This window comes from Salmo salar, chromosome ssa29, assembly GCF_905237065.1.
Source record: "Salmo salar chromosome ssa29, Ssal_v3.1, whole genome shotgun sequence".
Taxonomy (NCBI): domain Eukaryota; kingdom Metazoa; phylum Chordata; class Actinopteri; order Salmoniformes; family Salmonidae; genus Salmo; species Salmo salar.
The window spans coordinates 34,040,880-34,068,430 of NC_059470.1; the positions used below are offsets into that span (position 1 = coordinate 34,040,880).

General features: G+C 42.8%; 1 protein-coding gene across 1 annotated transcript in view; it reads left to right on the plus strand.

Annotated features, from left to right (window-relative positions):
• The window catches only part of LOC100286462 (guanine nucleotide exchange factor VAV3), a 174,144-nt gene extending 149,099 nt beyond the window's left edge, over nucleotides 1–25,045 (plus strand). Inside the window, exons 23-27 of the mRNA XM_045710531.1 lie at nucleotides 412–528; nucleotides 5,741–5,828; nucleotides 6,565–6,697; nucleotides 23,673–23,824; nucleotides 24,178–25,045. Of these exons, the coding sequence (XP_045566487.1) occupies nucleotides 412–528; nucleotides 5,741–5,828; nucleotides 6,565–6,697; nucleotides 23,673–23,824; nucleotides 24,178–24,222 (535 nt within the window). The 3' untranslated portion in view covers nucleotides 24,223–25,045. The remainder of the gene's footprint in view (nucleotides 1–411; nucleotides 529–5,740; nucleotides 5,829–6,564; nucleotides 6,698–23,672; nucleotides 23,825–24,177) is intronic.
• The last annotated feature ends 2,506 nt before the right edge of the window (nucleotides 25,046–27,551 follow it).

The following is a 27,551-nucleotide window of genomic DNA, read 5'->3' on the forward strand; positions in this document are numbered from 1 at the left end:
AGTCCATGCAACTAATTATGTGACTTGTTAAGCAGATGAATTACTCCTGAACTTATTTAGGCTTGCCATAACAAAGGGGTTGAATACATTTCAGCTTTTCATTTTTTATTCATTTGTAAACATTTCTAAAAACATAATTCCACTTTGATATTATGGGGTATTGCCAGTGACACAAAATATCAATTTAATCAATTTTATATTCAGGCTGTAACACAACAAAATGTGGAAAAAGTCAAGGGGTGTGAAAACCTTCTGAAGCCACTGTAACACTATGTATGTTTCAGTTTTATTTATAACCTTCATATGTTCTGTCTGTGTATACAGCATCTCTAAACTATCATATCCTGCCTGTGGCTCCTGTATACAGTATCTCTAACCTATCATATCCTGCCTTTGGGTACTGTACTGTAGGTTTGCTGGGCCCATGGAGAGACTGCAGGCTGAGGCAGAGCTGATTAGCAGAGGCAACAGCACCTACCTGGTCCGTCACCGGAGCCGCGAGCTCACAGAGTACGCCATCAGCATCAAGTAAGTTAGTAGCATGGCAGTACTGCACATTACAGTACAGTACATTACAGTACATTACGGTATAGCACAGTACAGCACATTGTATAGCACATTACAGTACATTACAGCACAGTATAGCACATTACAGTACATTACAGCACAGTATAGCACATTACAGTACATTACAGCACAGTATAGCACATTACAGTACATTACAGCACAGTATAGCACATTACAGTACATTACAGCACAGTATAGCACATTACAGTACAGCATATTACAGTATAGCACATTACAGTACATTACAGTATAGCACATTACAGCACATTACAGCATATTACAGTATAGCACATTACAGTACAGCACATTACAGCACATTACAGCATATTACAGTATAGCACATTACAGTACTGTTGTGTCTTTGGCTATGCCGGGTAAAGTGATATGACATGCTATTCTATAAAATCATTTCTCTGTAATTAATATTACCTGATTGAACTAATCATATAAATGTAGTTAACTAGAAAGCCGGGGCACCACGAAATAATGTTTATAGAGCTGTTATCTTCCGAATAAACTCTTAAAGACCTGCTAATCTTTTACCTCAATAGCAGTCAATATTTAATCGTCACCTTATTTAGTCTCATCTAAAAGTTGTAAATTCTTGGTTATCTTCACGAACCCTGGCTAACAAGTTGAATCAGCAATACAAAATTTGGTTTAATTATTTATTTACTAAGTACCTAAACAATCACACAGTTGTACACATACACAGGATGGGTCATACATTGATTACTAATTATGTCATACATGACAAACGTCCCTGGTGGATGGAGCCGATATGACGGCTGGTTACACAAAGGAAAGGGGGTTGGGTTTGAATGAAAGAGCGGGAAGACTGAGGAACAAAAGGTTCTGTGTCTCTATTGGACCTTATGAAGCTATGCCATCGTAAACACAGAATCTTATGCATTCTAAATAACCGCCCATTTGGAAAAGGAAAATGCAGTAAATATTTACCCTGAGCTGTGCTTCGATTGGTTGGTTGTAGATGGAAGGCTGGGTTGTCCTTTGAAGAATGTCTGGTGGTAGAACGGCAACTTGGTTGTACGGTCGTCGTGTGGTAGGACAGATACTTTGTCTGTCCTTTCGTAGCCCACTTTTACAGCTGCTGTTGCTAACGCAACGGCTAAGAGGTATCACTTCTTTAGTGAATAAGAGTTCAAAGTTCATACCAAGTTGCCATGCTATATGCTCATGCTATATTCTGGCTGTTATAGTCGAAATTCATCCTTCCGGCGTGTAGATCGTCACCTTCACGTTGAGATTCAATGCTAATTTCGTTAGGTTCCTGTCGTTCAATCAGAGGTCACACTGAGGTTGGCTTAGTTCTGTAGGTGACCTTTGTCCTTTTAATGCAGGGAAAGCAAGACCTCACGTCCTTGGAACAGGAAGTTGGATTTTCGTCAACGGGCTTATATCGTGGTGAAGAGAAGGGCGTGTTTCATAGTTTACAACCAATGTCTGTTCACTTGGGCGGGGCCAAGTGAACAGAGTTTTAGCAGAGTTTACTCTTATATCAAACCGTTCTCTCATTAAGAAGCTAAAATTACATTTAATCTTTTCACAAATAGTTTCATATTTAAACATTTAAATTGCACAACAATTCCATGTGAATCTGATAACTAGAATGTGTCGACTTTCCAAGATACAGTTTATGTCATACTATCGTTAGTAGTAATGTCTCAGACAACAACTGATCTGATATCATATTCATTAAGTTCCAACGCATATTTTCAACTGGTTGGATTACTGAAATATAGTTCTGTTTCCCACCTTTTGATGTTCCCAGAATCTCTATGTTACAAAGGCTTTTCCTGAGTCAACTCTATAGAGTAGAGAGAGAGAAACGGGGGGAAGGTATTTATGGGGGTCATAAACCTCCCCAACAGTCCAACGTCATGACAGTACATTACGGTATAGCACAGTACAGCACATTACAGCACAGTACAGCACGTTACAGTACAGCACATCACAGTACAGTAGAGCACATTACAGTACAGCATATTACAGTATAGCATATTACAGCACATTACGGTACAGCACAGCACAGCACAGTACAGCACATTACAGTACAATACAGCACATTACAGTACAGCACATTACAGCACATTACATTACAGTACAGCACATTATAGTACAATACAGCACATTACAGTACAGTGCAGCACATTACAGTACAGTGCAGCACATTACAGTACAGCACATTACAGTACAGTACAGCACATTACAGTACAGTACATTACAGTACAGTGCAGCAAATTACATTACAGCACATTACAGTACAGTGCAGCACATTACAGTACAGCACATTGCAGTACAGCACATTACAGTACAGCACATTACAGTACAGCACATTACAGTACAGCACAGTGCAGTACAGCACATTACAGTACAGCACATTACAGTACAGCACAGCACATTACAGCACATTACAGTACATTACAGTACAGTACAGTACAGCACATTACAGTACAGCACAGTACATTACAGCACAGTACAGCATGTTACAGCACATTACAGTACAGCACAGTACAGTACAGTAAGGCACATTACAGTGCAGTACAGTACAGCACATTACAGTACAGCACATTACAGTACAGTACAGTACAGTACAGCACATTACAGCACATTACAGCACAGTACAGCACATTACAGTACCGCACATTACAGCACATTACAGCACAGTACAGCACAGTACAGCACATTAGAGTACAGCACATTACAGTAAGGCACATTACAGTACAGCACTTTACAGTAAGGCACATTACAGTACAGTACAGCACATTACAGTACAGCACAGTAAAGCACATTACAGTGCAGTACAGCACATTACAGTACAGCACATTACAGTACAGCACAGCACATTACAGCACATTACAGTACATTACAGTACAGTACAGTACAGCACATTACAGCACATTACAGTACAGTACAGTACATTACAGCACAGTACAGCATGTTACAGCACATTACAGTACAGCATATCACAGTACATTATGGTATAGCACAGTACATTATGGTGTAGCACAGTACATTACAGTACAGTACAGCAAATTACAGTACAGCACATTACATTACAGTACAGCACATTACAGTACAGTGCAGCACATTACAGTACAGTACAGCACATTACAGTACAGCACATTACAGTACAGCACATTACAGTACAGTACTGCACATTACAGTACAGTACAGCACTTTACAGTAAGGCACATTACAGTACAGTACAGCACATTACAGTAAGGCATATTAGAGTACAGCACTTTACAGTACAGCACATTACATTACAGTACAGCACATTACAGTACAGTGCAGCACATTACAGTACAGCACAGTCACACTGCTAATAGCCATTAGTCGTTGGTCATAGAGGAGAAAAGGCAAGACTCTTTCTCCATTGTCAGTGGAGGTGATATGTGTAGTTCAGTCCTACCATTGACTGTCTGCACAGACTCTACTGTATGTTGCTCTGGATAAGAGCAGGGCTGAAGGAAAACGATGGACAATACATGCATTGTATTGTGCGTTGAAAAGTAACTTGAGGTGAGACGTGCAGGAGTTATGATTCTTATAAGTGACTGCTACAGTACAGTGGGAATATGCATTGCTTTAAGTGCTGTGAAGCACTCTGCTACAAACACATTTAAAGCCCGTGGCGACGTAAACGGGAAAAGAACCCTTGCGTGTTATCGCTGTATCATTTCAGTCACCCGGGGCTGTTGGTATGCTGCAGATAGACAGATGACAGCACTGAATGTTCAGACAGGCTGGAACAGGCCAATGATATGCAGCGTTTGTGTTTCTGTGCCAAGGTAGGTTGAGACACTCCTTCCCTGCAGGGAACTGGTAAAACTTAGAGAAAGAGAGAGAGAGAGAGAGAAAGAAAGAGAGAGAGAGATTTGAAATGTCTACATTCTTTTAAAACTTTTGTGAGTGTAATGTTTACTAATGTTTTGCTTGTTTATTTCCCATTTGTTTATTATCTATTTCACTTGATTTGGCAATGTAAACATGTGTTTCCCATGCCAGTAAAGCCCTTTGAATATCGTTTAATTAAGAGAGAGAGAGAGCTGCTCTGAGAGGCTGCTGGAAAGGCTTTCTTTAAACCCCCTTCAACCAAATAATTCATCTCCCCATTTTTTCTCTCTAATGAAAGCAAAGCTTTTTCAATGCCTTCAAGTTCCACCAGAGCTGAAGTCTTAATTGCTTGTGTGCGATGCATGCTGCTGCAGCACTGGTGAATAGACCCAGAGAGACCGTTATATAGCCTGCTCGAGGTTATTAAATCCTCACAAAGAGAGAAAGAGAGAGAAAGAGAAAAAAGAAACTCCACACACTTATGTGGAAACTACATGAAGTGTTTGAATCAGACAATGCCCTATCCCTGGATCCCTCTGTATAACTCTACTGTTCTACTGAGGCCCTATCCCTGGATCCCTCTGTATAACTCTACTGTTCTACTGAGGCCCTATCCCTGGATCCCTCTGTATAACTCTACTGTTCTACTGAGGCCCTATCCCTGGATCCCTCTGTATAACTCTACTGTTCTACTGAGGCCCTATCCCTGGATCACTCTGTATAACTCTATTGTTCTACTGAGTCCCTATCCCTGGATCCCTCTGTATAACTCCACTGTTCTACTGAGGCCCTATCCCTGGATCCCTCTGTATAACTCTACTGTTCTACTGAGGCCCTATCCCTGGATCCCTCAGTATAACTCTACTGTTCTACTGAGGCCCTGCCACCTTCCTTCCACAAGCTACAACCACTAGAGTCGAGACAAGAGTCAGTCCAAATTTCAGTGTACAATTGACCTGTCACTGGGGTTTGTTTTGATGTGTAGAATTTGTATTAGGCCACGTTATTAGGGGTATTACTGCTCTGAGAGGGAGATAAGAGGATAATGATGGAGACTAAAAGAGATCAAGAGAGGACAGGGCTTGGTGTCTCTATATATACTCCATAATTCCCTCCCCCTGCCCTACTTTGCCCTGCTCAGGCCCCGTAAATGTCCCTTCATCAGTCTCCACCTCCCCCCTGGTCCCTGAAATACCAAGGGATAGCGAGGAATGGTACCCCGGTCTATCAACATCCCGCGGGGGGGGGAGGGGGGGGGTCGATCTCAATGATCACCAGAAAATTCCACTCATCACTTATTAATGGGCCACAGGTACAGCAACGACGTGAAGCACATCAAGATCCTGAACAGGGACGGCTGCTTTCACATCGCAGAGAACAACAAGTTCGGGAGTATATTAGTGAGTCTGTTTCCTTTTCAACGCCCTCATTACATTTCATACAGAAATAACACACTCATAGCATTTCTCGAATTATGTGTCAAAACATTCATCTTATTTTAGCTGCTTGCTGTGTGAAAATAGCTGTAATTAGAGTTGGTTTACCGGTGTGGTTTACTTCACTGCCTGTAGGCCTTGTAGAGAGTTATAGACAGGGATTGGTTCAGGGTGGATTGGATGTGTTCTCTTCCTTCTTTTCACCCAATATTATGTTGGCTTTCACTATGCTTTACAAAGGACAATTTTACTGTTAGTCCTCTTCTGTAGTCCTCTTCTGTATTCCTCTTCTGTAGTCCTCTTCTGTAGTCTTCTTCTGTAGTCCTCTTCAGTAGTCCTCTTCTGTAGTCTTCTTCTGTAGTCCTCTTCTGTAGTCTTCTTCTGTAGTCCTCTTCTGTAGTCCTCTTCTGTAGTCCTCTTCTGTAGTCCTCTTCTGTAGTCCTCTTCAGTAGTCCTCTTCTATAGTCCTATTCTTTACATATAGCCTACTTTTATTGTTGCCAAACTTTTCATAAAATGTGAAATTACATGACACATTTTCATTTAAAGGTCATTTGTAATTGGACAGAGGAAATGTTTAAACAGATTTAGAATAATATAAAGTACACTATTATTTTCACAAATCATTTTCATAGAAGTTGTGTTTTTAAGGCTATTTTGCTAACTGTGAGAACGTTTGCCTATGCGTGTGGGTGTGCAGGAACTGATTGAGTACTACCAACATTACTCCCTGAGGGAAGGCTTCAGAAGCCTGGACACCACACTGCAGTTCCCCTACAGAGAGCAGGAGAGCCCCGCTGCTATGCTCTGCACCAACAAACCTGGAGGAAAGAGTGAGTACACAGTACTACTACTACGCATGCACTCACACAACACTACACTACTCAACACAAAGCGACACTACTCTACATGCACAACACACACACACACACACCACACTACTCTGCACATAGCAATCCCACTGAAGTGATATTCGTATCAGGTGATTTGAAAGCTTACCATGGCAGTGAATAATGTAAAGAACTCTTACTACTAGCCTCCCAGTAGATGTAGCTACAGTCAACCTGCATGCGTTTGTTTTGGGCCAGTGTGGCATCCATTCATTTTAACATGAGACAGTGACAATTTGAATGACATACTGCTGGAATGTTTTATGTCTAGTCTAGAGGTCGACCGATGATGATTTTTCAACGCCGATACCGATTATTGGAGACCCCAAAAACCCCGATGCCGATTAATCGGCCGATTTTTGTATATATATTTGTAATAATGACAATTACAACAATACTGAATGAACAATGAACACTTTTATTTTAACTTAATATAATACATCAATAAATTAAATTTCGTCTCAAATAAATAATGAAACGTTCAATGTGGTTTAAATAATGCAAAAACAAAGTGTTGGAGAAGAAAGTAAAAGTGCAATATGTGCCATGTAAAAAAGCTAATGTTTAAGTTCCTTGCTCAGAACATGAGAACATATGAAAGCTGGTGGTTCCTATTAACATGAGTCTTCAATATTCCCAGGTAAGAAGTTTTAGGTTGTAGTTATTATAGGACTATTTCTCTCTATACCATTTGTATTTCATATACCTTTGACTATTGGATGTTCTAATAGGTACTTTAGTATTGCCAGCCTAATCTCAGGAGTTGATAGGCTTGAAGTCATAAACAGCGCAATGCTTGAAGCATTGCTAAGAGCTGCCGGAAAACGCAGTAAAGTGCTGTTTGAATGAATGCTTACGAGCCTGCTGCTGCCTACCACTGCTCAGTCAGACTGCTCTATCAAATCAGAGACTTAATTATAATATAATAACACACAGAAATACGAGCCTTAGGTCATTAAAATGGTCAAATCCGTAAACTATCATTTCGAAAACAAAACGTTTATTATTTCAGTGAAATACGGAACCGTTCCGTATTTTATCTAACGGGTGGCATCCATAAGTCTAAATATTGCTGTTACATTGCACAACCTTCAATGTTATGTCATAATTACGTAAAATTCTGGAAAATTAGTTCGCAACGAGCCAGGCGGCCCAAACAATTGCATATACCCTGACTCTGCGTGCAATGAACGCAAGAGAAGTGACACAATTTTCCTAGTTAGTATTGCCTGCTAACATGAATTTCTTTTAACTAAATATGCAAGTTTAAAAATAAATACTTCTGTGTATTGATTTTAAGAAAGGCATTGGTTAGGTACATTCGTGCAACGATTGTGCTTTTTTCACAAATGTGCTTTTGTTAAATCATCCCGTTTGGCGAAGTTGGCGGTCTTTGTTAGGAAGAAATGGTCTTCACACAGTTCGCAATGAGCCAGGTGGCCCAAACTGCTGCATATACCCTGACTCTGTTGCACAGAACGCAAGAGAAGTGACACAATTTCCCTAGTTAAAAGAAAATCATCTTAGCAGGCAATATTAACTAAATATGCAGGTTTAAAAATATAGACTTGTGTATTGATTTTAAGAAAGGCATGGATGTTGATGGTTAGGTACTTTTTTCGCGAATGCGCTTGTTAAATCACCCATTTGGCGAAGTAGGCTGTGATTCAATGATAAATTAACAGGCACCGCATCGATTATATGCAACGCAGGACAAGCTAGATAAACTAGTAATATCATCAACCATGTGTAGTTAACTTGTGATTATGTTAAGATTGATTGTTTTTTATAAGATAAGTGTAATGCTAGCTAGCACCTTACCTTGGCTCCTTGCTGCACTCGCATAACAGGTAGTCAGCCTGCCACGCAGTCTCCTTGTGGAGTGTAATGTAATCGGCCATAATCGGTGTCCAAAAATGCCAATTACCGATTGTTATGAAAACTTGAAACAGGCCCTAATTAATCGGCCATTCTGAATAATTTGTCGACCTCTAGTCTAGATGACAGGTCTCGATGACAGGTCTACAAGGTCTAGATGACAGGTCTCGATGACAGGTCTACGAGGTCTAGATGACAGGTCTAGATGACAGGTTTAAATGGTCTAGATGACAGGTCTAGATGACAGGTCTAGATGGTCTAAATGGTCTAGATGACAGGTCTAGATGTTCGAAATGGTCTAGATGACAGGTCTAGATGACATGGTCTAGATGACAGGTCTAAATGGTCTAGATGACAGGTCTAGATGACAGGTCTAAATGGTCTAGATGACAGGTCTAAAAGGTCTAGATGACAGGTCTAGATGACAGGTCTAAATGGTCTTGATGACATGTCTACATGGTCTAGATGACAGGTCTAGACGGTCTAGATGACAGGTCTAGATGACAGATCTAGATGGTCTAGATGACACGTCTAGATGACAGGTCTAGACGATCTAGATGACAGGTCTAGATGGTCTAGATGACAGGTCTAGATGGTCTAGATGACAGGTCTAGATGACAGGTCTAGATGACAGGCCTAGATGGTCTAAATGACAGGTATTGATGACAGGTCTAGATGACAGGTCTAGACGGTCTAGATGACAGGTCTAGATGGTCTAGATGACAGGTCTAGATGACAGATCTAGATGGTCTAGGTGACAGGTCTAGATGGTCTAAATGGCAGGTTTAAATGACAGGTCTAGGTGACAGGCCTAGATGGTCTAAATGACAGGTATTGATGACAGGTCTAGATGACAGGTCTAGATGGTCTAAATGGCAGGTCTAGATGACAGGTCTAGACGGTCTTGATGACAGGTCTCGATGGTCTAGATGACAGGTCTACATGGTCTAGATGACAGGTCTAGATGACAGGTCTCAATGACAGGTCTAGATGACAGGTCTAGATGGTCTAGATGACAGGTCTCGATGACAGGTCTACATGGTCTAGATGACAGGTCTAGATGACAGGTCTAAATGGTCTAGATGACAGGTCTAGATGGTCGAGATGACAGGTCTACATGGTCTAGATGACAGGTCTAGATGACAGGTCTAAATGATCTAGATGACAGGTCTAGATGGTCGAGATGACAGGTCTACATGGTCTAGATGACAGGTCTAGATGACAGGTCTAGATGACAGGTCTAAATGGTCTAGATGACAGGTCTAGATGGTCGAGATGACAGGTCTACATGGTCTAGATGACAGGTCTAGATGACAGATCTAGATGACAGGTCTTGATGACAGGTCTCGATGGTCTAGATGACAGGTCTAGATGACAGGTCTAGATGACAGGTCTAGATGACAGGTCTCGATGGTCTAGATGACAGGTCTAGATGACAGGTCTAGATGACAGGTCTAGATGACAGGTCTAGACGGTCTTGATGACAGGTCTAGATGACATGAAAATGTGTTATTAACAGCAACTTTTTTTTTAGAATAGTGTTGCTTTGGCTAAAATAGCTTGTTCATGTCTTGGATAAAGTGTGTGTAACTGTCTTGCACCGAGTTAGTGTACATAATGAATACTGTATAGTCATGTACTGCTGTTACACCATGAATACTGTATAGTCATGTACTGCTGTTACACCATGAATACTGTATAGTCCTGTACTGCTGTTACACCATGAATACTGTATAGTCCTGTACTGCTGTTACACCATGAATACTGTATAGTCCTGTACTGCTGTTACACCATGAATACTGTATAGTCCTGTACTGCTGTTACACCATGAATACTGTATAGTCCTGTGCTGCTGTTACAACATGGATAAAAGACAGCAGAGACAGAGGAGAAGAGGCATGTTGGATCCTGGATCCCAGTGGTGAGGAAGGGGTTAAACGCAGTGCCGATGCCGGTAGTACACCTGCGGCACTGGTGCCTCAACCAGTGTGGAGTTGAGATTTCATTGTAGCACCATATGTCACCGTGTGAAAAGCGCAAGAAAATCTCCCAGGATTCGCTGAAGGTTGTTTTGCAAGTGGGGATATAAACACAGAAAGGAAAGGCTGATGAATACAGTCAGTCAGAAGCTGCTGCCAGTCTCACTCTGATGAATACAGTCAGTCAGTCAGTCAGTCAGTCAGAAGCTGCTGCCAGTCTCACTCTGATAAATACAGTCAGTCAGTCAGAAGCTGCTGCCAGTCTCACTCTGATGAATACAGTCAGTCAGTCAGTCAGGCAGAAGCTGCTGCCAGTCAGCTCTGTTTGCATTTAGTTGTCTCTCAAATTCGGCCTAAAAACAAACACAAACAGACATACAGACAGACAAACAGACAGACAGACAAAATGGAGAGAGGAAGGAGGAGGAAAAACAAGTCCCTCACTGAAAGAATTGAATTCAAACCTCTCTCCTCCTCTCTCCTCTCTCCTTCTCTCTCCTCCTGTCTAACGTCCCAGCTCACAGAATTCAGCTCCCCTTTTCACTTGTAAATAACATTTTTTTTTTTTTGCTGTTCATTTGAAGTTTTTCTTCTCCAAAACAGGTAAAAAAAAAAACGTTTTGTTTCGAGGTAGAACCATTTTGGGCTCCATGTAAAGCCCTCTGTGGAAAAGGTTCTACATGGAACTAACAAAGGGTTTTCCTAAGGGGACACCTGAAGAACCCCTTTAAGTTCTAGATAGCACTTATTTTGTATGAATAAAACATCTGAGAACAGTAATATATTACACACATGAAGGTACACTTAATCAATCATTTCAGTTTTTTTTTTAAATACAAATGTGGTATAGCTGAAATGCTAATGCCTGGCTGAAATGCTAAAGCCTGGCTAAAATGCTAATGCCTGGCTAAAATGCTAATGCCTGGCAAAAATGCTAATGCATGGCTGAAATGCTAATGCCTGGTTATCTTCCATTTTGGACCTGACTCTGTATGCATATCTACATATCTGAGAAGAATCCCTCTTGGTTGCTACTTTTACAACATAATCAACCCTCTAGAGCAGGGATGTCAAAAGCATTTGGTCTTCAACAAATGTGTTATATTTCCTTGCCGTCAAAATGTTCACACACAAAAAAAAATGCATTTTTGATGCTCCCTGACTGTGTAGTGAATATTAGTGAGCTGGACAGTCAATAAACGATATGAATGTAGGTCTATTATCATTCATACACCATTTTGATTTGGATTTGAAAGTATATTTTGTTCCTCCCCAATGTATTTTTTCACTGTGTGTATATATATACTGCTCAAAAAAATAAAGGGAACACTTAAACAACACATCCTAGATCTGAATGAAAGAAATAATCTTATTAAATACTTTTTTTCTTTACATAGTTGAATGTGCTGACAACAAAATCACACAAAAATAATCAATGGAAATCCAATTTATCAACCCATGGAGGTCTGGATTTGGAGTCACACTTAAAATTAAAGTGGAAAACCACACTACAGGCTGATCCAACTTTGATGTAATGTCCTTAAAACAAGTCAAAATTAGGCTCAGTAGTGTGTGTGGCCTCCACGTGCCTGTATGACCTCCCTACAATGCCTGGGCATGCTCCTGATGAGGTGGCGGATGGTCTCCTGAGGGATCTCCTCCCAGACCTGGACTAAAGCATCCGCCAACTCCTGGACAGTCTGTGGTGCAAGGTGGCGTTGGTGGATGGAGCGAGACATGATGTCCCAGATGTGCTCAATTGGATTCAGGTCTGGGGAACGGGCGGGCCAGTCCATAGCATCAATGCCTTCCTCTTGCAGGAACTGCTGACACACTCCAGCCACATGAGGTCTAGAATTGTCTTGCATTAGGAGGAACCCAGGGCCAACCGCATCAGCATATGGTCTCACAAGGGGTCTGAGGATCTCATCTCGGTACCTAATGGCAGTCAGGCTACCTCTGGCGAGCACACAAAGAAATGCCACCCCACACCATGACTGACCCACCGCCAAACCGGTCATGCTGGAGGATGTTGCAGGCAGCAGAACGTTCTCCACGGCGTCTCCAGACTCTGTCACGTCTGTCACGTGCTCAGTGTGAACTTGCTTTCATCTGTGAAGAGCACAGGGCGCCTAGTGGTAGTTAGCTCCTTGGAGAAAACAGTATGGGGTCATATGGAAACATATATCCGACAGAGTAGAGAGATATTAAAATGCTCATCAGATTTCTCCTCTGATCTTCCTCCCCTTGATACCACAGGTTGACTAGGTTCATGTGAATCCAGGTTCTCCTCATTAGTAACTAGCCAGGGTTATATATATATTTATAAACTGGGTGGTTGGAGCCCTGAATGCTGATTGGCTGAAAGCCGTGATATATTTTTTTACATTTTTATTTCACCTTTATTTAACTAGGTTGGCTAGTTGAGAACAAGTTCTCATTTACAACTGCGACCTGGCCAAGAATAAAGCAAAGCAGTGCGACACAAACAACAACACAGAGTTACACATGGAATAAACAAACATACAGTCAATAATACAAAAGAAAAAGTCTATATACAGTGTCTGCAAATGAGGTAAGATAAGGGAGGAAAGGCAATAAATAGGCCGTAGTGGCAAAATAATTACAATATAGCATTTCAACACTGGAGTGATAGATGTGCAGAAGATGAGTGTGCAAGTAGAGATACTGGAGTGCAAAGGAGCAAAATAAATAAAATAAATAACAGTATGGGGATGAGGTAGTTGGATGGGCTATTTACAGATGGGCTATGTACAGGTGCAGTGATCTGTGAGCTGCTGTGACAGCTGGTGCTTAAAGCTAGTGAGGGAGATATGAATCTCCAGCTTCAGTGATTTTTGCAGTTCGTTCCAGTCATTGGCAGCAGAGAACTGGAAGGAAAGGCGGCAGAAGGAGGAATTAGCTTTGGGGGTGACCAGTGAAATATACCTGCTGGAGCGCGTGCTACGGGTGGGTGCTTCTATAGTGATCAGTGAACTGAGATCCGGGCTTTAGCTAGCAAAGACTTATAGATGACCTGGAGCCAGTGGGTTTGGCGACGAGTATGAAGCGAAGGCCAGCCAACGAGAGCATACAGGTCGCAGTGGTGGGTAGTATATGGGACTTTGGTGACAAAACGGATGGCACTGTGATAGACTGCATCCAATTTGCTGAGTAGAGTGTTGGAGGCTATTTTGTAAATGACATCGCCGAAGTCAAGGATCGGTAGGATAGTCAGTTTTACGAGGGTATGTTTGGCAGCATGAGTGAAGGAGGCTTTGTTGCGAAATAGGAAGCCGATTCTAGATTTAATTTTGGATTGGAGATGCTTAATGTGAGTCTGGAAGGAGAGTTTACAGTCTAGCCAGACACCTAGGTATTTGTAGTTGTCCACATATTCTAAGTCAGAACCGTCCAGAGTAGTGATGCTGAACGGGTGGGCAGGTGCGGGCAGTGATCGGTTGAAGAGCATGCATTTAGTTTTACTTGCATTTAAGAGCAGTTGGAGGCCACGGAAGGAGAGTTGTATGGCATTGAAGCTCGTCTGGAGGTTGGGTTAACACAGTGTCCAAAGAAGGGCCAGAGTTATACAGAATGGTGTCGTCTGCGTAGAGGTGAATCAGAGAATCACCAGCAAGAGCGACATCATTGATGTATACAGAGAGTCAGCCCGAGGATGGAACCCTGTGCCCCCCCCCCCCCTAGAGACTGCCAGAGGTCCGGAAAACAGGCCCTCCGATTTGACACACTGAACTCTGTCTGAGAAGTAGTTGGTGAACCAGGCGAGGCAGTCATTTGAGAAACCAAGGCTGTTGAGTCTGCCAATAAGAATGTGGTGATTGACAGAGTCGAAAGCCTTGGCCAGGTCGATGAATACGGCTGCACAGTAATGTCTCTTATCGATGGCGGTTATATGATATCGTTTAGGACCTTGAGCGTGGCCGAGGTGAGACCGTATACCACAGGTATGAAAAAACTGTTATTTTTAATGTTCTAATTACGTTGGTAAGCAGTTTATAATAGCAATAAGGTACCTCTGGGGTTTGTGGTATATGGCCAATATACCATCTGGCCAACATCCCCTCGTGCCTTAATGCTTAAATATATACAGTGTCGTAAAAAAGTATTTGACCCCATTCTGATAATCTCTATTTTTACATATATTTTATACTGAATGTTATCAGATCTTCAACCAAAACCTAATATTAGATAAAGGGAACCTGAGTTTACAAATAACAAAAACAATTGATATGCATTTAATTTATTTAATTAACAAAGTTATGCAACACCCAATTCCCCTGTGTGAAAAAGTAATTACCATCTTACACTCAATAACGGGTTGTGCCACCTTTAGCTGCAATGACTCCAACCAAACACTTCCTGTAGTTGTTGATCAGTCTCTCACGTTGCTGTGGAGGAATGTTGGCCTACTCCTGCATGCAGAACTGCTTTAACTCAACGACATTTGTGGGTTTTCAAGCATAAATGGCCTGAACTTTGACTAAGCCATTTTAAAACGTCAAATGTGTTGCATTTTAGACAGTAGATCTAACTTACTAGGCAAACTTGGGCTACAGATCTAATTATATTTAATACAATTTTGAACTTTGTATGTCGCTTTTCAAAGAATCTCAAAGCGCATAAAAAGTAAAACAACAACAAACAAACCAAAATGTAAATGATGGAGATTTAAAGTCTCAGTTGGCTTGAGAAGAAGTTGAGGTTTGGAAAGGCAGTGGAGGTTCAGTGGAGGGGGCATTGATGGGACAGCCAATGAGAAACAAAGACAGTCTGAAACAGCCCACCACACCTGCTTCTCTGAATAGTCAGTCACTCCATTGGAGACGCTGGTACTGGTCCTCCGTAGCCAGGAATGTAGCACCCACCTGGGTGATACCACGGCTCCTGGACAGTCCCTGACCTTCCTCTGGACACAGCATACAGTCCTTGGTGTAATGGTTCCAAACAGATTATTTGAATCCAAACAGCCAATCAGCTACCTAGCTTTCAAGCCAAAATACTTTTCATCATGATTCAGCAACTCTTGAGAGTCAAGACCACAAGATACAGTGATCAAACCAAAAGCCAACCCCCCTAAAGAAATATATCTTTACAGAGCGCTTTGCCTAGGCTACCTCACAGTGCCATGGCAACCACAGTTGGGGTTCATTCTGTCTATGAGGCATGCAGTGTTTTGGCCTAGCCTTGCCTGGCTGGTGTGATGTACTGTAGGAGATTTCTAGAGGATGTGCTTACAAGAGTTGAACAGGGAGTCTGGTACTCTGGTTGGTGGTGTATGTATGTTTTATGTGTTTGTGTATGTGTGTTCATATAACTCTGGCCTCACACAGTAGACAGTGTGTTAGTCTGGATAGTCAATGGTGGCTCATTAATAAAACGTTTCTCTATGTTGAGCCGTACAGCAGTAGCCATTAGCTCTGTGACTGGGAGCAGGGTGAACATATTGTCTGGGCCGTACAGCAGTAGCCATTAGCTCTGTGACTGGGAGCAGGGTGAACATATGGTCTGGGCTGTATAGCAGTAGCCATTAGCTCTGTGACTGCTTGTCAGATGGGACATCATATGGTACCAGGATGAGGGCCAAAGCAGATAGCAGGTCCTTACTGTGACATTGGCTTTGGGGTAAACACGCACACATACACAAAGAAACAGTCTGGACATAGTGGAGGACAGTTGGGTAAATTCCATTTCAATACCATTAACGTCCATTCAGTTGCTCATTAAATATGAAGCAGCATTTGAAGAATTGAGTGTATGTTAAATTAATCAACAATAAATCAATAAATCATTACATTCTAAAAAGGAATGGACTTTTTCTAATCAAGATTTCAACTCCAGTGCTCTCCCTGAGTTTTTTAAAATATAGACTAGAAATAGGAAGTGGACTAATAGGGCATTCTAAGGAGCGACCATTATGTACAATTTCACCAACTCAGTGAGATTGTTGTGGTTGTTTGGGTTTCTGATCGGAGGTTCTGTTCATCTATCAATCTGCACTCTTCTACTGCCTCTTCTACTGCCTCTTCTACTGCCTGGTTAATTTAGAGTTGGGATTTAACATGCTCTCTCCTTCTCCCTCCTCTGCTTTACTCTCCTCCCCTTTACTCTCCTCTCCCATACCTGCTCCCTCCCCTCCTTCCTACCTCTTCTCCCCTACCTGCTCCCTCCCCTCCTTCCTACCTCTTCTCCCCTACCTGCTCCCTCCCCTCCCCTCCTTCCTACCTCTTCTCCCCTACCTGCTCCCTCCCCTCCTCTCCCCAACCTGCTCCCTCCCCTCCCCTCCTCTCCCCAACCTGCTCCCTCCCCTCCCTCCTACCTCATCTCCCCTACCTGCTCCCTCCTCTCCTCTACCCTACCTGCTCCCTCCCCTCCTCTCCCCAACCTGCTCCCTCCCCTCCTCTCCCCAACCTGCTCCCTCCCCTCCCTCCTACCTCATCTCCCCTACCTGCTCCTTTCCCTCCTCTCCCCTACCTGCTCACTCCCCTCCTCTCCCCCTACCTACTGCCCCCTCTCCCCTACCTGCTCCCTCCTCTCATCTCATCTACCTGCTCCCTCCCCTCCTCTCTCCAACCTGCTCCCTCCCCTCCCCTCCCTCCTACCTGCTCCCTCCTCTCCCCTACCTGCTCACTCCCCTCCTCTCCCCCCTACCTACTCCCCCCCTCCCCCTCTCCTCTCCTCTCCTCTCCTCTCCTCTCCTCTCCTCTCCTCTCCTCTCCTCTCTCCCTCTCCTCTCCTCTCCTCTCCTCTCCTCTCCTCTCCTCTCCTCTCCTCTCCTCTCCTCTCCTCTCCTCTCCTCTCCTCTCCTCTCCTCTCCTCTCCTCTCCTCTCCTCTCCTCTCCTCTCCCCTGCCATAGATTCATTGCTCTGTGGGCTGTCTTATGTAACTTCTGCGGGCTACTGCTTTGTTCCTCCCTCCTCTGCTCCTTTCTGGTCAGGTACCACGTCTCCTTATTCCTACTCTTTTCATTGTGGGGCTCTGACTACTTAGCATGCGTAGTGAGTCTAGTCTAGTCCCAGATCAGTTATCACTGCCTCCATCGTCTCTCCCAGCCTTCCATCTCACCTCGCTCCCTCCATCTTGCTGGAAATGTTTGTGTGTGTGTGTGTGTGTGTGTGTGTGTGTGTGTGTGTGTGTGTGTGTGTGTGTGTGTGTGTGTGTGTGTGTGCAGGGGGGTCAGGGGTTCTATGTGGGTATATGCATCTCTGTGGGTATATGTGTGTTTGTGTACATGCCTGCGTGCATATTTGTTACACTCTGTATGTGTGTGTGCAATCATAGTGTTTATTCATATGTGTGTGTTAGCATCAAGATGTTGACATGTGACAAGACAATGAGGCGAGCCAAATAGACTGACCGTAACTGGGTCATCATATCACACCCCAGTGACCCTGACAGACAGCTTTGCAGACCAATCAAATCAGCCTATTTAAGCTGTCAGGCCAGTGAAGCATTTTTCCACAACAGCAGTAGTATTACAGGCCAAACCTGCCATGTACCGAGCAGAGCTAACCAGCTCCAGCTCCATATCTGTCTTTTTCCTTTGTTATCTTACTGTGTGCATGACTGCAGCTCACAGACAGGCAGGCAGACAGGTATTTCAGTCAAGGTATTTCACATCAGCGGCAGACAGAGGTTGTCTGGCACGCTCTCTCACACATGCCAACTTTGTCTCAGAGCATTTCGTTATATTTTCTACGTAGATCCGAGACGCTCCAATTAGTATGCTATGTTACATTTCGTATGGTATTTATTCATTTGTGGATGTCCATCATCCATTTCGTATGATATGTTACAAATTACAATTTGTATCATACAGTATGTTATGAATTTGCAAAAATAACAATATGTTACGAATTTGAAAACATATGATGTTATGAATTCCAATTTGTTGTGGCTAACGTTGGCTAGGTGGCTAATTCTAATGTTAGCCCGCTGGCTAACTTTAGCTAGGGATTAGGGTTAAGGTTAGGGTTAAGATAAGGAGTTAGGTTAAAGGGTTAAGGTTAGGGTTAGGGGAAGGGTTAGCTCACATGCTAATTACTGTAGTTGCAAAGTAGCAAAACATTAGTAAGTAGCTAAAATGTTGCTATTTAGCTCAAACTGTAAAGTTGTTTATGATGAGATTCGAACACGCAACCTTTGGGTCGCTAGACGTTTGCATTATAGTCTGTGTAGCCTACAAACTTACACAAAACTGTTCTAACTACTGCATTCCCTGTCTTAGTAATCATAAGCACAATTTAATGTTATTTTTTTAGGAGGTGAGTATGCTACATGCAGCTATTTACATGTTTTACACAAATAGACTACATCACCAAAAGTATGTGGAAAGCTGCTCATCGAACTTCTCATCCCAAAATCATGGGCATCGATATGGGGTTGGTCCCCCCTTTGCTGCTATAACAGCCTCCATTCTTCTGGAAAGGCTTTCCACTAGATGTTGGAACATTGCTGCAGGGACTTGCTTCCATTCAGCATTAGTGATGTCGGGCACTGATGTTGGGTGATTACGCTTGGCTTCCAGTCGGCGTTCCTATTCATCCCAAAGTTGTTCAGTGGGGTTGAGTCCAGGGTTCTGTGCAGGCCAGTCAAGTTCTACCGCACCGATCTCAACAAACCCTTTCTGTATGGACCTAACTTTGTACATGCTGAAAAAGGAAAGGACCTGCCTCAAACTGTTGCCACAAAGTTGGAAGCACAGAATTATCAACAATGTCATTGTATGCTGTAGCGTTAAGATTTCCCTTCACTGGAACTAAGGGGCCTAGCCCGAACCATGAAAAACAGCCCCAGACCATTATTCCTCCTCCACCAAACTTTACAGTTGGCACTATGCATTCGGGCGGTTAGCGTTCTCCTGGCATCTGCCAAACCCAGATTTATCCCTCAGACTGCCAGATAATGAAAAGTAATTAATCACTCCAGAGAATGCTTTTCCACTTCTCCAGAATCCAATGGTGGCGAGCTTTACACCACACCAGCCAATGCTTGGCATTGTACATGGTGATGTTAGGTTTGTGTGCGGCTGCTCAGCCATGTAAACCCATTTCATGAAGCTCCCGACGAACAGTTATTGTGCTGACGTTGCTTCCAGAGGCAGTTTGGGACTTGGTAATGAGTGTTGCAACCGAGGAGAGATGATTTTTACTTGTTACACGCTTCAGCACTCGGCGGTCCCGTTCTGTGATCTTGTGTGGCCTATGACTTCGCGGCTCAGCCATTGTTGCTCCTAGACATTTCCACTTCACAATAACATCACTTACAGTTGAGCAGGGCAGGTCTAGCAGGGCAGAAATTTGACGAACTGACTTGTTGGAAAGGTGGCATCCTATGACAGTGCCACATTGAAAGTCACTGAGTTCTTCAGTAAAGCCATTCTACTGCCAATGTTTGTTTTGGAGATTGCATGGCTGTGTGCTCGATTTTATACACCTGTCAGCAACGGGTGTGGCTGAAATAGCCGAATCCACTAATTTGAAGGGCTGTCCATATACTTTTGGATATATAGTCTACATCAGTGGCGGTCGGTGCCTTTTAAGATGAGGGACATGTCCTTATTTCTATTACAGCATATTGGATGACAGTCATTCATATTCCATTCACCCAGTTCAATGTAACATTGATAGGTTAAGACTACTACATGATACTACAATTATCCCTATACCCATCATGAGGTTACTACAACCTAGCGTATGAATGAAAGTTTACAACGTAGATGCACACATGTTGAGAGTAAAATTTGAGGTGACAGACAGTGACACATTCAAAACCGCCTTGCAAACTCTTGCCTGCATCTAGCTGATCTAGGGTGTAATCATTAGTCTAACTGTTGCAAATTAGAGTTTCAATTGGACAAATCCAGGTATGTTTATCCCCGTTTAGTTCCGTTTGCTTATGTTTAAGAAAAGTTTTACAACAGAATCGGCGGAATGAATACACCCCTGATCACACGTAAACACAGATCACTTTCATAGCAGCCACGTTGTATTCCTTCTCGCATCTATGCGCTCTCCTCCTCTCACCTCTTCCCTTCACTTGTGGAAATTCCACAAATAAACTTTTAACGGGGCACACCTGTTAATTGAAATGCATTCCAGTTGACTACCTCATGAAACTAGTTGAGAGAATGCCAAGAGTGTGCAAAGATGTCATCAAGGCAAAAGGTGGCTACTTTGAAGAATCTAAAATATATTTCGATTTAAAACTTTTTTGGTTACTACATGATTCCATATGTGTTATTTCATAGTTTTGATGTCTTCACTATTATTCTACAATGTAGAAAATAGTACAAATAAAGAAAAACCCTTGAATGAGTCGGTGTGTCCAAACTTCAGGCTGCAGGTGTTTTTTTTCCAGCTGTTCAGAAATATGAGGCAGAGACATCATAAGGGGTTCAGAAGAGAGGAGTAAAGATCGAAACATGAAGGGAGGGCGAGAGTGAGCAGCAGCTCTGTTAGTGTGCTTAAATTAACACACACGCAGAACGGGATCTGGATCCTTGGCTTGAAGGAAGAGGTTTCTGGAGGGGCGGAATTTTTTTTATAGTCTATAATCTGTTAAAGATAAAGTAGTCTTTGGTCTGTTAAAGATAACATAGTCTTTGGTCTGTTAAAGATAACATAGTCTATGGTCTGTTAAACATAACATAATCTATGGTCTGTTAAAGATAACATAGTCTATGGTCTGTTAAAGATTCTATGGTCTGTTAAAGATAACATAGTCTATGGTCTGTTAAAGATTCTATGGTCTGTTAAAGATAACATAGTCTTTGGTCTGTTAAAGATAACCTAGTCTATGGTCTGTTAAAGATAACATAGTCTTTGGTCTGTTAAAGATAACCTAGTCTGTGGTCTGTTAAAGATAACCTAGTCTGTGGTCTGTTAAAGATTCTATGGTCTGTTAAAGATAACCTAGTCTGTGGTCTGTTAAAGATAACATAGTCTGTGGTCTGTTAAAGATAACCTAGTCTGTGGTCTGTAGAAGATAATTTATCATCCAATAAGATACAGTCTATGGTTTGTTGAAGATAACAGTCTATGGTCAGTTTAAGATGGCATAGCATCCAAGAAGAGACAGATTGAAGGAACCTTCAAATGTTCCTCCTTTCAAATGGTCTAGTTTATAATTAAACCAGCCACCCGTATTAGTATGGATTATGCTGTTGACACAATCCAGGCCACAATCAAAACAGACACTTCATTTGGACGGGATGTGCCCCAGCTTTGAACAAATCATTCCTTTAAATGGGGCTGGGATAAGAGAGAAAAGGGAGTGATGTGATTATGCATGCCTCAACATCTCCCTCAGACTGTCTGGAGTGAAAGAGAGGATAACATCCATGTGTGTGAGAGAAAGAGAGACAGACAGAGAGAGAAATAGAGAGAGAGAGGGAGAGCGAGAGAGGAGTAGAGAGAGAGAAATAGACAGAGCGAGAGAGAGGGAGAGCGAGACAGGGGTAGAGAGAGAGAAATAGACAGACAGAGAGAGAGAGAGACAGAAAGGGGAGAGAGAAAGAGAGGTAGAGAGACCGAGAGGAAGGGGAGAGAGAAAGATGGGTGGAGAGAGAGAGAGAAAGGGGGGAGAGTGAGCGAGAAAGAGGGGTAGAGAGAGAGAGAGAAGGGTGAATAAAGACATTTCAAATGTCATGTTATGGACAAAAGGGAAAATAAATAAACATTAAATATTGGTTGTATTTACAATGGTGTTTGTTCTTCACTGGTTGCCCTTTTCTTGAGGCAACAGGTCACAAATCTTGCTGCTGTGATGGCACACTGTGGTATTTCACCCAGTAGATATGGGAGTGTATGGGTCTGTATAATCTGAGGGAAATATGTCTCTCTAATATGGTCATACATTTGGCAGGAGGTTAGAAGGTTCAGCTCAGTTTCCACCTCATTTTGTGGGGAGTGAGCACATAGCCGGTCTTCTCTTGAGCGCCAGGTCTGCCTATGGTGGCCTTTCTCAATAGCAAAGCTATGCTCTGAGTCTGTACATAGTCAAAGCTTTCCTTAAGTTTGGGTCTGTCACAGTGGTCAGGTATTCTGCCACTGTGTACTCTCTGTTTAGGGCCAAATATAATTCTAGTTTGCTCTGTTTTTTTGTTAATTCTTTCCAATGTGTCAAGTAATTATCTTTTTGTTTTCTCATGATTGGGTTGGGTCTAATTGTGTTGCTGTCCTGAGGCTCTGTGGGTCTGTTTGTGTTTGTGAACAGAGCCCCAGGACCAGCTTGCTTAGGGGACTCTTCTCCAGGTTCATCTCTCTGTAGGTGATGGATTTGTTATGGAAGGTTTGGGAATCGCTTCCTTTAAGGTGGTTGTAGAATTGAACGGCTCTTTTCTGGATTTTGATAATTAGCGGGTATCTGCCTAATTCTGCTCTGCATGCATTATTTGGTGTTTTAAGTTTTACACAGAGGATATTTTACCAGAATTTTGCATGCAGTCTCAATTTGGTGTTTGTCACATTTTGCAAATACTTGGTTGGTGAGCGGACCCCAGACCTCACAACCATAAAGGGCAATGGGTTCTATAACTGATTCAAGTATTTTTAGCCAGATCCCAATTGGCACAGTATGTTGAATTTTATGTTCCTTTTGATGGCATAGAAGACACTTCTTGCCTTGTCTCTCAGATCGTTCACAACTTTGTGGAAGTTACCTGTGGCGCTGATGTTTAGGCCAAGGTATGTATAGTTTTTTGTGTGCTTTAGGGCAACGGTGTCTAGATGGAATTTGTATTCGTGGTCCTGGCACCTGGACCTTTTTTGGAACACTGTTATTTTTGTTTTACTGAGATATACTGTCAGGTCCCAGGTCTGACAGAATCTGTGCAGAAGATCTAGGTGCTGCTGCAGGCCCTCCTTGGTTGGTGACAGAAGCACCAGATCATCAGCAAACAGTAGACATTTGACTTCAGATTCTAGTTGGGTGAGTCCGGGTGATGCATACTTCTAGTGCCCGGGCTGTTGTAGACTGTTCTAGTGCCCTTTCCAATTCTCTCTCTCTTTTTGCCCCCCCTTGCTTCTCTCTCTCTCCACAGTGTTCACCCCTAAGGTGATTGGTGTGGCGAAAGCCCGCTATGACTTCAGCTCCAGGGACACCAGAGAGCTGTCTCTACAGGAGGGAGACGTAGTGAAGATCTATACCAAGTCAGGAGCCAATGGCTGGTGGAGGGGAGAGGTCAACGGCAGGGTGAGTGCCCCCCCCCCCCCACACGACAATCAGTTTCTTCAGTCAATCACCTGTCTGTTATATTCCTGTTGAGTCAGGGAGAGAGACTCACATACAAAACAACACACAAACGTACAGTAACGCCTGATTCTCTTTACAGTGGGATAGATGGGTTGGTGCTATCTAGTAACGCCTGATTCTCTTTGGAGTGGGATAGTACAGGTTATCTGGTTAACATGCTAACACTCAGGTGGATGAATGCTCACCTGATGCAAGCATCTGTAACAACAGTCCACACAAACCCACACACCCATTACCCCCATACACACTACTCCCCCTTTCATTTCTCATTGCCTTTCTTATTTTTTCCGCAGGTGGGCTGGTTTCCATCTACCTATGTGGAGGAAGGAGAGGAGTGAGTCATGGAGAAAAACACAATGAAATGAAAGAAAAGGAAAATACAGAGAGACTGAGAGACCGACAGAGTGAACCGGTTGGCTGTTAGGCCTGAACTGGACATTCTATGGTTTATCTGACTGCTAGCTGAGAACTTGACATTCTATGGTTGACCCTCCTATTGGCTGTTGCCTCAATAACGACCCAGAATCCTCCTGGGAGGATAGAGGGTTCCTAGATGGAATAGTGACTGGTTCTCTCTGGTCTGCCTCTTCAACAGACTAGTGACTGGTTCTCTCTGGTCTGCCACATCAACAGACTAGCAGCTTGGCTGTCAGCATGGGAAGGACCTTTGCCAGAACGCAGATCCCTACTTCCCTCCATCCCTCTCTCCCTCACTTCCACCTCTCTCCCCTAACTCAGCTACTGCAGGTTGTCTCTTAAATGTCGCCCATTCATTCATCCATCCATCCATCCATCCATCCATCCATCCATCCATCCATCCATCCATCCGCACCACTCAGGATACAGCTAAGACTGTCTAAAGGGAAAGAGAAAAGAGAGAGCGAGAGAAGAGACTGAGAGAGGAGGGAGGGATTTGCCACACCGCAGGGCTTCGTCTGTCCTGACCTTGCCTGTGTCGCTCTGTTCCACTTACCTTGGTGATTATTGATGACTTGATGCAGCGGCATCCCCATTCACACACACACACACACACACACACACACACACACACACACACACACACACACACACACACACACACACACACACACACACACACACACACACACACACACACACACACACACACACACACACACACACACACACACACACACACACGGCTGGAAACACTGTCATGAAACACCTCCCAAACCCATCCCCACAGATTACAATAACTGAACACAACACACACACACACATTCTCCCCTACAAACCTCCCTGTGTTGGGTTGTCTTTGCTGTTAGCCTCCCCATGTTCTCATCTCTCCAGCTGTACAGCAGGCTGGGTACGGGGCTGTTGCTGTGTGCACCCCGGATGGCATGAAGCTTGGCCCCAGTGATGTACTGGGCTGTACGAACCACCCTCAGTAGCGCCTTACCTTCAGATGCTAAGCAGTTGCCATACCAGGCAGTGATATAACCGGTCAGGATGCTCTTGATGGTGCAGTTATAGAACTTTTTGAGGTCCTGGGTACCCATGCCAAATCTTTTCAGTCTCTTGAGGGGGTAAAAGCATTGTCATGCTCTCCTCACGGCATTCTTGCTGTGTTTGGACCATGATAGTTTGTTGGTGATGTGGACAACAAGGAACTTGAAACTCTCGACCCGCTCCACTACAACCCCGTCAATGTGAATGGGGGCCTGTTTGGCCCGCCTTTTCCTGTTGTCCACAATCAGCTCCTTTGTCTTGCACACATTGAGGGAGAGGTTGTTGTCCTGGCACCACACTGACAGGTCTCTGACCTCCTCCCTATAGGCTGTCTCATCGTTGTTGGTGATCAGGCCTACCACTGTTGTGTCATCAGCAAACCTAATGATGGTGTTGGAGTCGTGCTTGTCCATGCAGTCGTGGGTGAACAGGGATTATGTGGCAGATGTGTTGCTGCCTACCCTTACCAACTGGGGACGGCCCGTCAGGAAGTCCAGGATCCAGTTGCAGAGGCAGGTGTTTAGTCCCAGGGTCCTTAGCTTAGTGATGAGCTTTGAGGGCACTCTCTTTCTCTGTATTTCTCTCTCTCTCCCTCTCTCTCTTTCTCCGTATTTCTCTCTCTCTCCCTCTCACTCTCTCTCTATAACCCTCCTCCCCTCTCCCCCTCCTCTCTCTTTCTCTACCCCTCCTACCCTCTCCCCTGAAGCGGGTTTCCAGTAGACATTCCAAGCAGTGCCTTCTTTCCTTGTTAATCCTCTAATGAGAGGGATTTAGCAACATTTGAAGGAATAATAACTTTACAGACGCTCAAATACCCACTCAGACAGGCAGATCAGGCAGTATAATATATCATGCAGTAGTTACCACAGACAAGAATGGGATTAATGTTAGAAGAATGGGATTAATGTGAGAAGAATGGGATTAATGTTAGAAGAATGGGATTCATGTTAGAAGAATAGGATTAATGTGAGAAGAATGGGATTAATGTTAGAAGAATGGGATTAACGTGAGAAGAATGGGATTAATGTTAGAAGAATGGGATTAACGTGAGAAGAATGGGATTAATGTTAGAAGAATGGGATTAATGTGAGAAGAATGGGATTAATGTGAGAAGAATGGGATTAGTGTTAGAAGAATGGGATTAATGTAAGAAGAATGGGATTAATGTGAGAAGAATGGGATTAATGTGAGAAGAATGGGATTAGTGTGAGAAGAATGGGATTAATGTGAGAAGAATGGGATTAATGTGAGAAGAATGGGATTAATGTTAGAAGAATGGGATTAATGTGAGAAGAATGGGATTAATGTGAGAAGAATGGGATTAATGTTAGAAGAATGGGATTAATGTGAGAAGAATGGGATTAATGTGAGAAGAATGGGATTAATGTTAGAAGAATGGGATTAATGTGAGAAGAATGGGAATAATGTGAGAAGAATGGGATTAATGTGAGAAGAATAGGAATAATGTCAGAAGAATAGGATTCATGTGAGAAGAATTTGAATAATGTTAAAAGAATGGGATTAATGTTAAAAGAATGGGATTAATGTTAGAAGAATGGGAATAATGTTAGAAGAATAGGATTCATGTTAGAAGAATGGGATTAATGTGAGAAGAATGGGATTCATGTAAGAAGAATGGGATTCATGTGAGAAGAATGGGATTAATGTGAGAAGAATGGGAATAATGTGAGAAGAATGGGATTAATGTGAGAAGAATGGGAATAATGTCAGAAGAATATGATTAATGTGAGAAGAATTGGAATAATGTTAGAAGAATGGGATTAATGTTAGAAGAATGGGATTAATGTTAGAAGAATGGGATTAATGTGAGAAGAATGGGATTAATGTTAGAAGAATGGGATTAATGTTAGAAGAATGGGAATAATGTGAGAAGAATGGGATTAATGTGAGAAGAATGGGATTAATGTGAGAAGAATGGGATTAATGTGAGAAGAATGGGATTAATGTGAGAAGAATGGGATTAATGTGAGAAGAATGGGATTAATGTGAGAAGAATGGGATTAATGTGAGAAGAATAGGAATAATGTCAGAAGAATAGGATTCATGTGAGAAGAATTTGAATAATGTTAAAAGAATGGGATTAATGTTAAAAGAATGGGATTAATGTTAGAAGAATGGGAATAATGTTAGAAGAATAGGATTCATGTTAGAAGAATGGGATTAATGTGAGAAGAAT